This window comes from Budorcas taxicolor, chromosome 1 (assembly GCF_023091745.1).
Source record: "Budorcas taxicolor isolate Tak-1 chromosome 1, Takin1.1, whole genome shotgun sequence".
Classification (NCBI taxonomy): domain Eukaryota; kingdom Metazoa; phylum Chordata; class Mammalia; order Artiodactyla; family Bovidae; genus Budorcas; species Budorcas taxicolor.
The window spans coordinates 38,870,511-38,887,185 of NC_068910.1; the positions used below are offsets into that span (position 1 = coordinate 38,870,511).

At 46.1% G+C, this 16,675-nt stretch overlaps 1 protein-coding gene across 1 annotated transcript in view; it reads left to right on the forward strand.

The window, feature by feature from the left end:
* ITPR1 (inositol 1,4,5-trisphosphate receptor type 1) overlaps positions 1–16,675 on the forward strand; it is a 322,601-nt gene that overhangs the window by 145,006 nt on the left and 160,920 nt on the right. Inside the window, exons 19-28 of the mRNA XM_052638520.1 lie at positions 2,028–2,279; positions 2,943–3,084; positions 3,687–3,840; positions 6,165–6,352; positions 9,748–9,886; positions 10,551–10,609; positions 13,371–13,532; positions 13,646–13,816; positions 14,482–14,547; positions 15,691–15,828. Of these exons, the coding sequence (XP_052494480.1) occupies positions 2,028–2,279; positions 2,943–3,084; positions 3,687–3,840; positions 6,165–6,352; positions 9,748–9,886; positions 10,551–10,609; positions 13,371–13,532; positions 13,646–13,816; positions 14,482–14,547; positions 15,691–15,828 (1,471 nt within the window). The remainder of the gene's footprint in view (positions 1–2,027; positions 2,280–2,942; positions 3,085–3,686; positions 3,841–6,164; positions 6,353–9,747; positions 9,887–10,550; positions 10,610–13,370; positions 13,533–13,645; positions 13,817–14,481; positions 14,548–15,690; positions 15,829–16,675) is intronic.

The window sequence follows — 16,675 nt, forward strand, 5'->3', positions numbered from 1 at the left end:
CTTTAAGAAACTTTTATGTTAGAGTCTAGCTGATTAATAATATGATAGTTGTACATGTATGGCTGCGTCCCTGACAGTGATGCATGTACCCATTCTCCCCCAAACTCCCCTCCCATCCAGGCTGACACATGACTTTGAGCCGAGTTCCATGTGCTATACAGTAGGTCCTTGTTGGTTATCCATTTTAAATAAAGCAATGATACATACTAACTTTTTGACTTGGGTCCAGTTATCCACCTCTATGTCCCAGTTCCTTTACCTGCAAGACAGAGACAATAGTGCCAGCCTCTTAGAACTTTTGCAGGCAGAGCTAAGAAATGTGCATGTGTATACACACCTCTCCTGATGTCTCTATCTGCACACACACACACACACATCTGTTTCTGTATTAATGTATATGAATGTGATAAAACCCTGAGTTCACATCACGACTTTCAGCTCCACTCCAGCACCATAGGCTTATTCTCATCTTCATCCTCTGTATCCACAACTCCTTCCTCGGACAGTGAGAGCCTGCCGTGTTGATTGGTTTCCACCCCCATCCTGGTGTTTCCTTGGTCCCAGCTGTAAGACCTGTTGACTCGGCCACCTCAAGGGAAGGGAACCAGTCAACACTTTAAAAAGAAAAGAAAACAGGAGATGGATAGAGTAGTGCCAGCGTCATTTTTTAATAAAAGCAAAACTTTGCGGTTGCAGTGCCCTTTGTGACCCTCCTGTATTTTGTTCTCTCCATTCGCGCAGATGGTGGGTGACCTTCCACACTATGTATGTTTCTATTTTACATTTCTGTGCATTCATAAATAACACAGAGTATTTTATTCAGCCTTAAAGTTTTATATAAATGGTTCCATACTCTGAGTTTTTCTCTGAAACCTGCCCTTTTAATTCAACATTGAGTCTGAAATGGATTCACGCTAATGGTGGTAGGTCCGTTTCTTTAATTTTGACTGCTGAATGTTATTCCATTTATTACTATGCCAACATTTTCTTTTCTCTTTGAATGCATTGTGTGCCACAATTTAGTTCTTTGTGTCAGGGAACATCATTGTTCAGATTGGTGCGCATGTGTAGGAATTTCCATTCCATACCAGGAAATTATGAGATTGGGGCATATGCGTATTTTAAACTCATTAAGCAGGCAGTCCTAGATTGGATATTTTGGTGTGCACTCTCACCAGTTGTAAATGAGAGCTTTTGTTTGTCTTTGCACTCTCTGAATATTGTGACACTCTTTAATTTTTGTTGATGTTATGAGCATGTAATTAGACCAAGTTTGGAACTTCACAGAGATCACATGTAATTGGGTGAGGAGGAAACCTTAAGACATTTTGAGGAGTCCCCTACTTTTTCCACTATGTTTTTCACATGTGTGTGAAGTCAAAGAGCAGAGCTGTATGAGATAAGACCGCGAAAGTGTCATAAAATTTCTAAGTAGACTCAGTGAAGGTCTGAAACCTTTGCCATTTCCTTTGCGGTCTTTAATGTGCTGTATAAAAGCCAAACTAAAGTAGGGCTTCCTTGCTGGTCCAGTGGCTAAGACTCTGAGCTCCCAATGGTGGAGGCCTGGGTTTGATCCTTGATCAGGGAACTAGATCCCACATGCCACAACTAAGAGTTTGCATGCCACAGTGAAGACTGAAAATCCTTTGTGCCCCAACTAAGACCAGGCACAGCCAAATAAATATTTTTTAAAAGGCATAACTAAGGAAATAGATAATCGTTTTCACCCTAATGAAAATGATTTTTCCTTTTTTCTCCCCCATCTTATAAAATACGGGCAAAATGGAATCAACTAGCCATGTAGGTACTCCCACACGGGATAGACATGTGTGACTGTTGGCATGGCTTGAACTGTTCTTTTTTCTGCCGGATACAGAAGCCAGACTTGGGTGTACACAACCAGGTGAAGAGTGTTGATGTACAAGTTCACGTGGCCATACACCACTCCTGTGAGATCTGGGCCCCTCCTCTGACTCCTGCTGTGTGTTTCTGGAAGTGTGAGCTCTCGGCAACTTTCCTTTTCTCAGGTACCAGCTGAACCTCTTTGCGAGGATGTGCCTGGACCGCCAGTACCTTGCCATCAATGAGATCTCGGGCCAGCTGGACGTGGATCTCATTCTCCGCTGCATGTCCGACGAGAACCTGCCCTACGACCTGCGGGCGTCCTTCTGCCGTCTCATGCTCCACATGCACGTGGACCGAGACCCCCAGGAGCAGGTCACCCCCGTGAAATACGCCCGCCTCTGGTCTGAGATCCCCTCCGAGATCGCCATTGATGAGTGAGCCTGGCTCCTTTGCCCTGTTAAGACCTCACATTGCTTTAAAATGTCTTAGCTGAAGTGTTCTGTGTAGCAGAAGACAAAGGCCTTATGGTCAGGTTAAGTCTAGTTCAATCAGAGAAGAAAGACTAAGTCTTTTTTTTTTTTAAATGAAAATGTAATTAAGGATAGCAAGCATTATTTCTTCCCTCAAGAAGGTAAAAGATGGTATGATTGCCCTTTTATACCTTGTTTGTCTATTTTATTCAGCAAATACTTGAAGTGTCTCCTGCCTGCCAGGCTTAAAGAATCTATCTGGGAATAAACAAGAAAAGCATGTTGGACTTAGTGGTTTGCTGGTTAAGACTCTGCACTTCCAACTGTGGGGGTGTGAGTTTAATTCCTGGTCGGGCAACTAGGATCCCACATGCTGTGCGATGTGGCCAGAAAAGAAAAAAAAAAGGAAACTATGTTTACACTAGTGGGGAAAGACAGACAATAACTAAGATAAAGGACTCAAATATATACATTAGTGGTGGTTGCTGAGCAGGGAAAGTAAATAGGGACAAGATGGTGGGAAGTGTTGGGGTGGGTGGTTCTGGCTTTAGGGGCTAAGCAAACAGGGAAGGCCTCACTGGGAGGAACTTGACCTTTGATTGCCTTTTCTTTCTCCTTTCCTTTCAGCTACGATAGTAGTGGAGCCTCCAAAGATGAAATTAAGGAAAGGTTCGCTCAGACCATGGAATTTGTGGAGGAATATTTAAGAGATGTGGTGTGTCAGAGGTTCCCCTTCTCTGATAAGGAGAAAAATAAACTTACGTTTGAGGTAACTCATGGTGAAGTGATCTGTATGTTTTGTAAGAAACATACATGTGGTGGATTAAATCGTGTAAAATGATAGAACATTATGTATGTTCTGTACGTTGTATTAAAAGTGACAGGAAAGAAACCAGACTGTGCTTAGGATCTGTCATAGATTAATCGTTTGAGGGACACAAATTCTTTCGTAGATTAATCGTTTGAGGGACACAAATCCTTATCACCTTTGAGTTGAATATTTTTCTTTGCAACCACTTTGCCTTTTTAGGAGTTAGATTTCCAAGCATTGCAATGTTATCTGTGTCCTTGTTGGGTGTACCTTGGCTTGCCCTCTATTATCTTTGGGAAGCTACACAGACCTAGTGATGAGGTTGGTTTTTTATTCACCAGTCATCAGAACAGATCAGCAGCTTTGCAGGTTTCCATTTCTTATTTTTTCTCCTTATGAAACTAAATTAAATTTGATCAGAAACTGCAAGTAAATTAAATGACTTCTCTTATGGTAAAGAAGGTCAGAGACAGTCATTTATAAAATAGTCCACCTGAAATGGAACTGAAGGATACTGTTAAATTAATCCATCTCCCTCCTCTCTCTTTTAAATACAATAGGTTGTCAACCTAGCTAGGAATCTCATATACTTTGGTTTCTACAACTTCTCTGACCTTCTCCGATTAACCAAAATCCTCCTGGCCATATTGGACTGTGTGCACGTGACCACAATCTTCCCCATCAGCAAGATGGCGAAGGGAGAGGAGAATAAAGGTGAGAACAGTGTGGAGAAGCTGAGGAGGGGGGCTCTGATGGTGCCCACACGTGGGGATGCGCTTGCCCCTCCTCCTGCCTCTGCCATGCTTACCACGTGATGTCACATTACCGCGTGATGTCGCATCCTTTCTTCGTCCTTTTCTTCTTGACTTTACGAACATTTTCAGATATAAATAAAAGTGGAAAGAAGAGTAGAGGGGACACCTATGGACCCATGACTCAGAGTCAATGATTATTAACACTTTGCTGTAGTTTTTACATTTATAAATGAAGTTGCATATTCCACTGCACCATTTGAAAGTTGCCTCACAGCTGGAATGCTTATGTGCTTTCACTGTTCTTGATGTGCCATGATGATCTGTGCTTATGTTCGTATGGGAGTAAATGAAATCCAGACTGTGTCTGGGTAGCCTGTTTCCAATTTGTGAGTAGGAAAATCTGCCTTGATGTGTTTGTTTTTCTCCTCTGTTTTAGTGTCGTAATGGACACGTACTAGGTACTCACATGTGGATTATTTTTCAGCTAGTCTCTCCAGCTGGAATAGAAAAAGTACGTCTACTTGCATCCTACTGCCTGTTAGGGCCTGTGCTCAGTCATTCGCCACGTGATCCTGTCAGTTGAGCTGGGTTTTCTCCTTCTATAGTGGAATAAACTGACCCCCACGGGTGGCACAGTGCCCTCAAGATCAGGTGGCTGTTGGTGCAGCACCAGATGTGCGTCTTGTTAACTCCTGTATTTCTAGTTCTGTGCACAGCAGCAGGCATGCAGTGGGTGGCCATACAATTGGGCGGGTGATTTAACACATAAAATTGCTCCTTAGGGCAATTTCAAAGCCCACGCTCTTTCACCTACTTCCTTAAATCCTGGATTTTTTTTTTGCCACTTTATTTTTTTATTGAAGGATAATTGCTTTACAGAATTTTGTGGTTTTATGTCAAACATCAATAAGAATCAGCCATAGGTACACCCATGTCCCCTCCCTCCCGAACATCCCTCCCATCTCCTTCCCCATCCCACCCTTCTAGATTGTCACAGAGCCCCTGTTTGAGTTCCCTGAGTCATACTTCCAATTCCTATTGCCTATCTATTTTACATATGGTAATGTAAGTTTCCCGGAAAAGGCAATGGCACCCCACTCCAATACTCTTGCCTGGAAAATCCCATGGATGGAGGAGCCTGGTGGGCTGCAGTCCATGGGGTCGCTAAGGGTCGGACATGACTGAGCGACTTCACTTTCACTTTCATGCATGGGAGAAGGAAATGGCAACCCACTCCAATATTCTTGCCTGGAGAATCCCAGGGATGGAGGAGCCTGGTGGGCTGCCGTCTATGGGGTCGCACAGAGTTGGACACAACTGAAGCAACTTAGCAGCAATGCAAGTTTCCATGTTACTCTCTCCATACATCTCACCCTCTCCTCCCCCTCCCTGTGTCCACAAGTCTATTCTCTATGTCTGTTTCTCCATTGTTATGCTGAGTCACTTCAGTCGTGTCCGACTCTGTGCGACCCCATAGACGGCAGCCCACCAGGCTCCCCCGTCCCTGGGATTCTCCAGGCAAAAACATTGGAGTGGGTTGCCATTTCCTTCTCCAATGCATGAAAGTGAAAAGTGAAGGTGAAGTCACTCAGTCATGTCCGACCCTTAGTGACCCCATGGATTGCAGCCTTCCAGGCTCCTCCATCCATGGGATTTTCCAGGCAAGAGTACTGGAGTGGGCTGCCATTGCCTTCTCCGGTTTCTCCATTGCTGCCCTGCAAATAAATTCATCAGTACCATCGTTCTAGATTCCATACATATGTGTCAGTATATATTTATATTTCTCCTTTTGAGTTACTTCACTCTGTATAATAGGCTGTAGGTTTGTCCACCTCTTTAAAACTGACTCAAAAGCATTCATGTTTATGGCTGAGTAATATTCCCATTGTGTATATGTACCACAGCTTCTTTATCCATTCATCTGTCAATGGACATCTAGGTTGCTTCCATGTCCTAGCTATTGTAAATAGTGCTACAGTGAACATTGGGGTACATGTGTCTTTTTCAATTTTGGTTTCCTCAGGGTATATGCCTAGGAGTGGGATTGCTGGATCATATGGTGCTTTTATTCCTAGTTTTTTAAGAAATCTCCATACTGTCTTCCATAGTAAGCCCTGCATTTTTGATAGGTATTAACCCATCAGGTTCCCAGGGTCATAGAATGTATTGGGACAGAGACGTGTGAAATGACTTGTCCTGAAGAGCCTCTGCCCCTGGCCAGGTGTGCCCCAGAGTGTGCTCCAGGGGTCTGTTGTGACCAGGGTCTGTCCTGGCCCTTCCTAGGCAGTAACGTGATGCGGTCCATCCATGGGGTCGGAGAGCTGATGACCCAGGTGGTGCTCCGGGGAGGAGGCTTCCTACCCATGACACCCACGGCCACCGCCCCTGAGGGCAACGTGAAACAGGCCGAGCCGGAGAAGGAGGACATCATGGTGATGGACACCAAGCTGAAGATCATTGAAATACTCCAGGTAATCATGGGCCAGAAGTAGGGGCAGGAGTGTGCTTCACAGGGGAGCATCTGTGTGCAGTGGCCGTGCTTTGATGGAGCCCCAGGCTTTCGGGAAGAGAGTGGAGGTAGATCCTTAGCTTCGGGTGCCATTTCTGAACTGGCCCTCTTACTGCTCGTCATCTCCTGTCCGTCCCCAACATGCCCTGTCCTGCCAGCCATGCCAGACTGTCAGCAGTTACCCTCGCTTTCCCTCATCATTGGTCTCTGCTGTCAGCCATACTGTCCGTTTGCTCAGAATTCACTCACACTCTGTCCATAGCTGAGATCCCTGCTTTTTGTTCATAACTCAGTTCAAAGTTCCATAAAGTTTGTAACTCCTCCCTCAAGCTTTCCCTTTCTCCCTTCTTCATCCATTCATATATTCAATGAATACTTCTTGATACTGATTCCATGCCAAGTACTTTTAAGCACTGAAAATCCAGCAATGAACAGAGTCATTCCCGCTTACGTTTTGATAGGGGGCATAAGCGCATAATGGCTTCCCAGGCTGCACCGGTGGTAAAGAATCCTTGCCTGCCAAAGCAGGAGACGAGAGGTGGGGGTTCGATCCTGGGTCTGGAAGGTCCCCTGGAGGAGGGCATGGCAGCTCACTCCAGTAGTCTTGCCTGGAGAATCCCATGGACAGAGACACCTGGTGGGTTATAGTCCAAACGGTCACAAAGACTCAGACATGACTGAAGCAACTTAGCACACACAAACACATAGGCATAGAACAGTGTATGTACCAAGGATGTTAAAGTATAAAAGAGAGCCAAGACTGTTTGGAGGCCCTTGGGGGTACATGTTTTGATGAAATTGTCAGAGAAGGTCTTCCAGAGAGCAGTGAGGGAACTCATATTTAGGGAAAGAGTCTCTGAGACTCCAAGAGGGAATAATAAATGCAGAGACCCGAGGTGGAAGCACAGTTGGCAAGTCTGGAAACAGGTCAAGGTCAAGAAGGAATGGGAGAAGATGAAGTGGGGAGTCAGGGCATAAGATTGTCCTGAGTGGATTTGCTGTAAAGATGCACAGAGATAAGTTGGTGGTGGGGGCTGCAAGGTGATTGTTGGTCATATTTAAGTTAAGGGATATCACAAGACTGTATGCTGAATGGAAGTGATCATGTTGAGAGGGGGGACTTACTGAAAAAGAGGAGAGAGGATAATTGTAGAAGCAAAGTCCTGGCCTAGGGAAGAGGGGATGGAAGCCCTCTGCTTCCTATGCGAACCTTCCAGCCTTCCAACAAATTATGTTTTCCTCTTTCTGCTCCCTGGGAGTTTTTAATTCATTAACAAAATTAGCTGCTCCTTAATGAAAAGAATGCTGTAGTCACTTTTCTCTTTTATCCCACACTGCCTGATCTCAACCCCAGAAAGGATGGAGGAGATGAGGAGTTGAGATGGAGGGGAGAAATATGCATATTTACAGATGGAAGGATTTTTTAAAATTCTAAAATCACAGTTAACTGATGGTTTGAAAGCAACAGTGGAACTCCTCAAAATAATTACTGAAGCCAATAAAGAACAATCTAAGTACAGGAAACTCATTGAATTTATGTCTGAGCAAAAGTAGGGAAAGATTTCAAAGATTTCAGGCCGTGGCTTACAGGTCCCAAGTATGTGGATATCATGTGTGTTTATCAGAATTGATGTGATGTGAAAATTGGTTACATCTTGAGGTCTACACACTGTAGTGATTACTGTAATAATCTGAGAACATTTAATTGATGGATTCTTTCAGCAAATACTTACTAATCTACCACATGCAGGCACTTTGCCTGGCTTGATGAGAGGCTGTATGAGGAAAGCACAGACAGTTTGGACAGGGCCTCTGTCTCCAGGGTGTTTAATAGGAAAAGGAGGTGTGATGAAGCTGTGTGTACATGGAAATAAAGCCATGAGAAAAACATTCTCCTGATATACAGGTGGGTCCGGTGATCCCATTTACTAAGGACCAGGGGAGATTTTAAAGAGGAGGTAAGATTTTATCTGAGCCTTTAGCCATGGACAGGTGTTGTGTAGAAACAAGGGGCTGTTTTCAGACGGGTGGAGTAGGTTGAGCCAGAGTATCATTGCTCAAGGTCAGTAAGCCCTTCTCCTTGGGCAGGGACGTGGCGTGTGCTGAAAAAAAGTTATCAGAAATGAGGTTGGAAAGGCAGACTCTGGAAAATTTTGGGTGCCTGAAGTGTTAGGACTTGATTCTGGGGGAGCCTTTGACAGTTTTCAAGCGGGGAGCTAACCTAAGAAGAAATACCTTTGGGAGGTAGACCTGGTAATTTGGTAGTGTAATGACGGAGGTGGGAGGGAGCGGCTGTGAGCAGGGTGAAATACAGCAGGGGAGAGGTCCTGAGGAGTGGCACAGGCAGAGCCAGCAGGGCTTCGTCATCGAGATGTGTGTGTGTGCGGAAGGTCCTGAGACTGACTGGGGGCAAGAGAAGCCAGGCAGAATGGACAGTTCGTTTGGTACAGTCCTGAGTTTGAGACACCAGGAGGACACTGAAGGGGATGCCCTGTAGTCAGTCAGGAAGTGTAGACCAAGAGTTTGAAAGATAGGGACTTCCCTCGTGGTCCAATGGTTAATACCCCGTGCTTTCACTGCTGAGGGCCTGGGTTCAATCCTTGGTCAGGGACTAGAATCCCACAAACTTCATGGTGCAGCGGGGAAAAACAAACTTGGAAGATAAACCAAGAACCTGTTGCAGTCTCGAAAAGGTGACCACAGTCCTGGGATTGGGTAAACTCACCAGGAGGGTGGGGCAGAGATGAGAGAGAAGAGACGGTCGGTAAGGTCCTTTTACAGTTTCAAGTCGTTGACTGATCTTTGTGTTTTGGCTCCAGCCACAATCATGGAAAAAGCATCCTTGTGTTGGAGCGGATGGGGAGGGAGCACAGGGAGTGAAAGAAGAGGGAGCCCAGGAGTTTGTATCTACATCAAAGAAAACAGTCATTCATAGAGAATAAAGAGCCAAGCTAATTCTCAGTACGGAAAATGCATTTTTCTCTGTCAGTTCACTTAAAAGCAGCCAACTCCGCCCTTGTTAAGACTCAGCGTCAGCATTCGATACTTGCTGAAGTAAAGTAATGTTTTATAGAGGATGGAGTGGGGAGTGAGTGATTTATTGTTCTGATTATTAAATTAATTGCCGGGATGCTGAAGTTTTTACTAGAAGCTTAAGGTGCTGTGGGCAGAATTGATATATCCCATGCAAGTCTTTGAAGACTGTTGAAATCTTAAGCCAAATATTTGGCTCACTTAGTGTTTAAGGTAATTGGTGCAGCAGATACCAGGCCCAGCCAGAGTGCAGCGGTTTGGCGGGGTGTTCCAGGTGGTATGCTAATGTAACCAATCTGTTTCCATTTCCACTTGAATCTCTAGTTTATTTTGAATGTGAGGTTGGATTATAGGATCTCCTGCCTCCTGTGTATATTTAAGCGGGAGTTTGATGAAAGCAATTCCCAGACTTCAGAAACATCCTCCGGAAACAGCAGCCAAGAAGGACCAAGTAACGTGCCAGGTGAGCGATGCCAGGATGGGATTTCTGCCGTGAAATGGGCCCCGGGTCTACTGAAAGCTGAAAGTCCAGAGAGTACGTTCTAGAACAAGGATAAAATGTGAATATATTTGAAGGTGACTATATTTTAGAATGACATCCTGGGAGTTACCCATTTGGGGCAAACAAATAATTACAAGAGCCCAGATTCCTTCTGGAGTAGATCTTATTTCTTCCATCTTTGACTGTCTTAGTCGTAAGACAGCTGAGGGTTCTAATGTTATGGTTGTGTGAAAGACTGGGAAAAAAAAACACCCGAAACAAAATTCTCTGAGAAAATTGACTGTCCGCTAGCAACTTTTACTCTGGGTAGAAGTTTTTCCCTGCCCAGGATATAGTGGTGATGGATAAGAGAAAGATAGTAGTAGAAATAAGCCCACCTAGCAAGGTCTGAGGCTCCTTGGAAGGAGGTGGTGCCTCTCACAAGGGGTCATGCACTGAGTAGAGACCTGGAGCCAGTGGACAGTGTGATCCAGGTTGACCTGGCTTCAGAGCTTTTCAGTAAAAGAAGCTGGAAAACTTGAGGTTAATCCATGAGCAGAGGCAAGGGGGTGTGGGAGGGAAGTTCACAGGCAGCACGTTTTCATTCCTTCCTGCGTCTGAAGTTCTGTTCTCTCTAACTCTTCAGGTGCTCTTGACTTCGAACACATTGAAGAACAAGCTGAGGGCATCTTCGGAGGAAGGAAAGTATATTTTCAGTTGCTGTTCTGTAGGTGGTTCTGAGATGGAGGAGGCTCCTCTCTATTAGCTCTCAAAGACTTCTCCTTGGACTCAGAAAGGTTTAGTCCTTGGGTTTAGGTTGTTTGCCTGCTCACTTTATAACTTCTAGAACTCAGGTCAGAGTGATCTTAGTTGGCTTCGTATATGTGTTTCCTGCCCACGGCAGAAAGAATTGAAGGAGGTTTCCCAAAGTATACACATTACAAGACTTTTTTAAACAGTGAGGAAATAATGTTGAAAGAAAGAGGGGGCTCAAAACAGAGTGCAGAAAGCATGCTTATGGGTGCTACTGGGCTGCAGGCACCCCCAAGCTCTTTAGAAGCCAAGCAGCAACAAGAATAAAAACAGGCATGCAGTTCTTTCATTGTCTGTAGCCTGAAATTACTGTGTGAACCCTTTGCTAAAAGGTGAGATTGCTCACTGTTGACTGAAAACATCATTATGAGACTCAAATCCCTATAAGACCCAAACACCTGCAAACTTGGTATAAACACCCTGTATGTATAATTCTTGGTATATACACATTTGCTTCAGTTACGTATTGCTTTTGACAATCAAAACTTAATGGATTAAGGACTTCCCTGGTGGTCCAGTGGTTAAGAATCCATCTGTCAGTGCAGGGGATGCAGGTTCAATACCTGTTCGGAGAAGATTCCACATATCATGGGGCATCTAAGCCCATGTGCTGCAGCTACTGAAGTCCAGTCTCTGGAGCATGAGAGTCACAACTACTGAGCCCATGCTCACACGCTGTAACAAAGACCCAGGACAGCTAAAGAAAAATGGATTAAAACAGTCATTTTATTGCCTCTCACAACCCTGTGGCTGACTGGGGCTCAGCTAGATGGTTCTTCTGCTGATCACTGTTGGGTCTGTGATGCAACCATAGTAGCTAGTGATTAGGGTTGGCACATCCATGTTGCTTTCTTTGCATTTCTGGCTCCTTGGAGGCGATGCCTTTAAGGCTGGGACTTCTCTGTCTTTGCACGTGGATATTTTGGGCTTCTGCATAGCTTGGTAACTGGCTCTATGTGCAAAGGCCCCAAGAGGCTAGACCAACAGTGTACAAGCACTAAGCAAGCATCTGCTTGCATCATGTTGGTAATGTCCTATTGGTCCAAGCAGATCACCTGGCTAAGCCCAGTGTCAGTGTGGGAGGAACCTACATAAGGGTGTTTAGACCAGAGAGGGTGAACTAATGTTCACTGTCTTAGTGCTGAATGTCATTGTGAAATTTGAGTCAGCAGCATTATTTACTCTATGGAAGAGATTGCTGTTCCGAAACTCGGGGAGTTTTGAGTTTAGCCTGGTGCCACTTCAGTCTGCTGAGTGGTGTCTTGGCTTTCTACTGCTTTCCTGGTGTTGAAGGGCTATGAAAGCTTCTTTACACCTTTCTGGAGCGCATAGTGCAAACAGAGGATTTATGTACTAAGTCCTATCTAGGCCTCCCTTGCTGGTCTGCAGCCATGAAGGTCTCAGCATTTGACCTTCATTTGATTGTAAACACAATACAGGCCCAGACCCTGAGCGACAGTGCTCAGGTTCACGGTGACCTGCCGTTAGCACCAGGACTTGCTTATTAAATTTTTGGTTGTGTAAGTAGCACACAATCAACGTAGCGTAGATATTGGGAGAAGCCTTGGTAATATACTGATTAACCCCAGCTAGGAAGCTAGAAAAGCACTGAGTGGGGATGACTCACAGCAACACTTCTCAAAGTCGGGCCTGTGGGACCAAACTACTTGCTGCCAGTTTGAGACAAGATAAGTGAATCTTTGGGCACCTTCATGGCAACTGGGGGGCTTCTCAGATGGTGCAGGTGGGCTTCCGTCATAGCTCAGTTGGTAAAGGATCTGCCTGCAGTGCAGGAGACCTGGGTTCGATTCCTGTGTCAGGAAGATCTCCTGGAGAAGGAACGAGCAACCCACTCCAGCATTCTTGCCTGGAGAATCCCATGGACAGAGGAGCCTGGCGGCCTGCAGTCCATGGGGTCGCAAGAGTCAAATACGACTTAGCGACTAAACCACCACCATACCTGAATGGTCTAGTGATTTTCCCTTCTTCCAGGTGGTGCAGTGGTAAAGAATTTGCCTGTCAATGCAGGAGATACACGAGGCAGGTTCGATCCCTTGAGGTGGTGAAGACCCCCTGGAGAAGGGAACGGCCACCCACTCCAGTATTCTTGCCTGGAGAATCCCATGGGCAGAGGAGCCTGGCAGGTTACCGTCCATGGGGTCACAAAGAGTTGGACACGACGGAGCGCACACATTTGTTGGCCCCTGTGAACCCATCCAAGTGCACGATTGGGCATATGGTACAGGCTAGACCTTGAAAACCTGTCCCTCCACCACAGATGGTTTCTTGGCACTAGCATCTTAAATAAAAAACAAACTAGTAACTCTGGAGAAACACAGCTGCGCGCGGCTCTGAAACCATGGGGGTAGCCCCGCCGCAGAACATCTGGTGGGAGAGTTTGCAAAGCCAGGCCTGTCACTGTGGGAAGGCGGGGACTTTGGTTAAACATTTGGCAGCTGTGACACCATAACTGTCCCCTCCCCTCGGAATACAGTTGAAGATGAAACAAGATGGTATTGTTAAAAGAGTTATTTAATAGCCAGGTCTGCTGAGGTCAGCCATAGAGTGGGGGATCTCACGAAGTGAGGTGTGTCTGGGCCCACGGCTGTGGGTGGGGGCGTCTGTGGCTCACGTTACCTCTCCCCTCAGTGAGGAGAACACCCCGCTGGACCTGGATGACCACGGCGGCAGAACATTCCTCCGAGTCCTGCTCCACTTGACAATGCATGACTACCCACCCCTGGTGTCGGGGGCCCTGCAGCTTCTCTTTCGGCACTTCAGTCAGAGACAGGAGGTCCTCCAGGCCTTCAAACAGGTAGCTTGGGTGGCCGTGTGTGCACACACGTGTGTGTGTGTGCGTTATTGGTGGTGGGGTCGTTATCTGTCTGAGAGGGTATTGAGTGCCCCTGGTCGATTGCATTTGTTCAGGTTCAGCTGCTCGTTACCAGCCAAGATGTCGATAACTACAAGCAGATCAAACAAGACCTGGACCAGTTGAGATCCATCGTGGAGAAGTCAGAGCTCTGGGTGTACAAAGGGCAGGGCCCCGACGAGGCCATGGATGGCGCATCTGGGGAAAACGAACATAAGAAGACAGAGGTGGGTGACACGCAAGTTAGGTTGCCGGAGGAGATGCGTGGGCTCCTGGAACAAGTGAACATCCTCCTCTGGTTTTAGGTAAAAATGTAGATGCTAGGATGGGCTGGGATCTCAAGAGGTCTGCTTGTTACCAGGGTGATAGCCATTCTCCCAGGAAGTACAGCACCAGGTGCCCCTTGCAGACTCTCTTGGGCACCAGGTGCCCCTTGCAGAATGGACCTGTTCTCCAGCTATGCCTGGTCCAGCATCCTTTCCCAATCAGCGGAATAACATCCGTCACGGGGAGCTCAGTGTGAGCAAGGGATTGACTCGGGCATAAACCTAGCAGGACAGCTGGCTAGTGCTAGTGCTCAGCCACTCAGTCGTGTACTCTTTGTGACCTTGTGGACTGCTGCCCACCAGGCTTCTCTATCCATGGGATTCTCCAGGAGTTGGTTGCCATGCCCTCCTCCAAGAGATCTTCCGCACCCAGGGATCAAACCCACGTTTCTTGTGTTTCCTGAATTGGTAGGATTCTTTACCACTAGCGCCACCTGGGAAGCCCCATGATGGCTGGAAAACACTGAAAAAATTCCTATTCCTTCCGAGATTGTGATCTAACCCTAACAAATGGACAGGAACCCAAGAGTTGTGCAAACCCCAGTCACGTTCGTTTTGGTTCCTAGGAGGGGAATAACAAGTCACAGCAGCATGAGAGCACCAGCAGCTACAACTACAGGGTGGTCAAAGAGGTATGTGCCCTCCCCTGAGCCTTTCCCATGGGGGAAGTTTAACAGAGGGAAAGAGGACCTCTGAGGTCAAGTGCATAGGTCTCAGTGTCAGGCCTCAGCCACATCGTGTGTGTCTGCTCTGTTTCCTCACCTTGTATGGGGGCTGCCAGCACCTATACTTCTGAAGGCTTACAATTGAAGGAAGAGTGAAGTGGTAAAATTATCAATGATTTATCTTGATTGCTGACACGTAGTATCACCAATGAGAACCGTAGTTTTTTAGAAATCTTTGCATAGGATGCTTCGAAGTTGAGAGGTTGGAAGTTTGGTGTTTTTTACCCCAGAACAAATTCTTCCCAAGTTTTTGGCAGTGGTGCTGAGTCATACCTTTTTTGTTGTTGTTTAGTGGCGAAGTCATGTCCAGCTCTTTTGCAATCCCATGGTCTGTAGCCCACCAGGCTCCTCTGTCCATGGGATTTTCCAGGCAAGAACACTGGAGTGGGTTGCCATTTCCTTCTCCAGGGGATCTTCCTGGACCAGGGACTGAACCTGCGTCTCCTACATCGGCAGGCAAATTCTTTACCACTGAACCAACAGGGAAGCCCCCATACCATTTTAGGATACCTGAAACATCCCACTTGCTAATGGAGCCGTAATCCAGTCGTTAATCTGGAAGACTTGTTCTTAGCCATATGTGAATTAGGTTCAATACAATCAGTAAGGACCCTACAAGTTAGAGAACTTTCCCTCTTATTATGTTCTTAATGGATCGTGATCCCTTTTACCTTCCTGCCCACACCATCCCCAGGCAATCTTTCTTCCAACTGTGCTTCCTGCTTTTCTGAGATTGATTTTTGTTTCTTACAACTTTTTTTTTCCAAACTTTGAGGTATAAGTGACAAAATTATAATATACTTGACAATGTGATAATTTGATATATACATAGTGAAATCATTACCACAATCAAGTTAATTAACACATCCATCACTCACAGAAGTAACTTTTGGAGGATGGTAGGGGGAGGTAAGAATGCTTAAGATCTCTTCTCTTTGCAAATTCCATGTACACAGTGAGATATCAGGAACTATCGTGGCCAGGCTGTAGGTTAGATCCTCAGAACAGAGATGTGGATTGAGGAGAAACTTTGATCTTTCTTCCTACCAGATTTTGATCCGACTCAGCAAACTCTGTGTTCAAGAGAGCGCATCCGTGCGGAAGAGCAGGAAGCAGCAACAGCGCTTGCTCCGGAACATGGGCGCCCACGCCGTGGTGCTGGAGCTGCTGCAGATCCCCTACGAGAAGGTGGGCATCGCCCCCTCCCTGCAGCCTGACCCCACGGCTGCTGCTCCGAGGGGGTGGGTTCCTGGGTTTCCCTATACCCTTCACACTTGGGAACGGTTGGTGAAGAAATGAAGCGGATGTGTGATGACTGTCACTGTGAAGCAATCTTAGGTAATTGACATGAAACAAACAGAGCATGGTAGCAATACAGTGAAACCCCCCATAAGCTCCCTCTGCTTCTAGAACTCTATAAAGAAGGAGGAGTCTGTTTGTTCTCTCCTCACTCCCCTGCCAGGCCGGAGGGGGGCAGCTTGGACTGAGTACAAAGGTCTGGTGGACAGAGCTGTCTCGGCACGTGGACTCTGTACTGTATACTTGTTTTCCTTTTTTTAAAGAGTTGTAAAAGCTGTTTGTTGTTTTGAACCCAGTGTGTTTTAGAAGAGCTTGTGACATGGCCATCAATAACTCCCCCAGGTCACATGCATGATTATGAAATCAAACTAGCGTAAGTGATAAATTATGAACCCCCCACAATCACAGGGACTGCAGTTTTCTACTCTCAGAGCAGGGGGATGAACTGGTGAGTTCAGGAGAGCCAGAGAAAGCTGTCCTCCCACATCAGAGATACTGGATCACCACAGCTTAATAAATACATGCTGTATAGTTTCGTCTGCCTTGTTAGTCAGCCTTGGAAGCACTGCAAGCTATAAATGCATGTGAAGACATAGGACTTGCCCACTCGAAGTCCTCGCTGTGTGCTGACAGCTGGTTAGGTTTGATCTGTTGGATTCTGCTCAGTCTTAAGTCTTTCTGTTGATAGAAACTAAGCTGCATCTCTCATTTTTCGTGTTAGCATTTGGCATTGCTA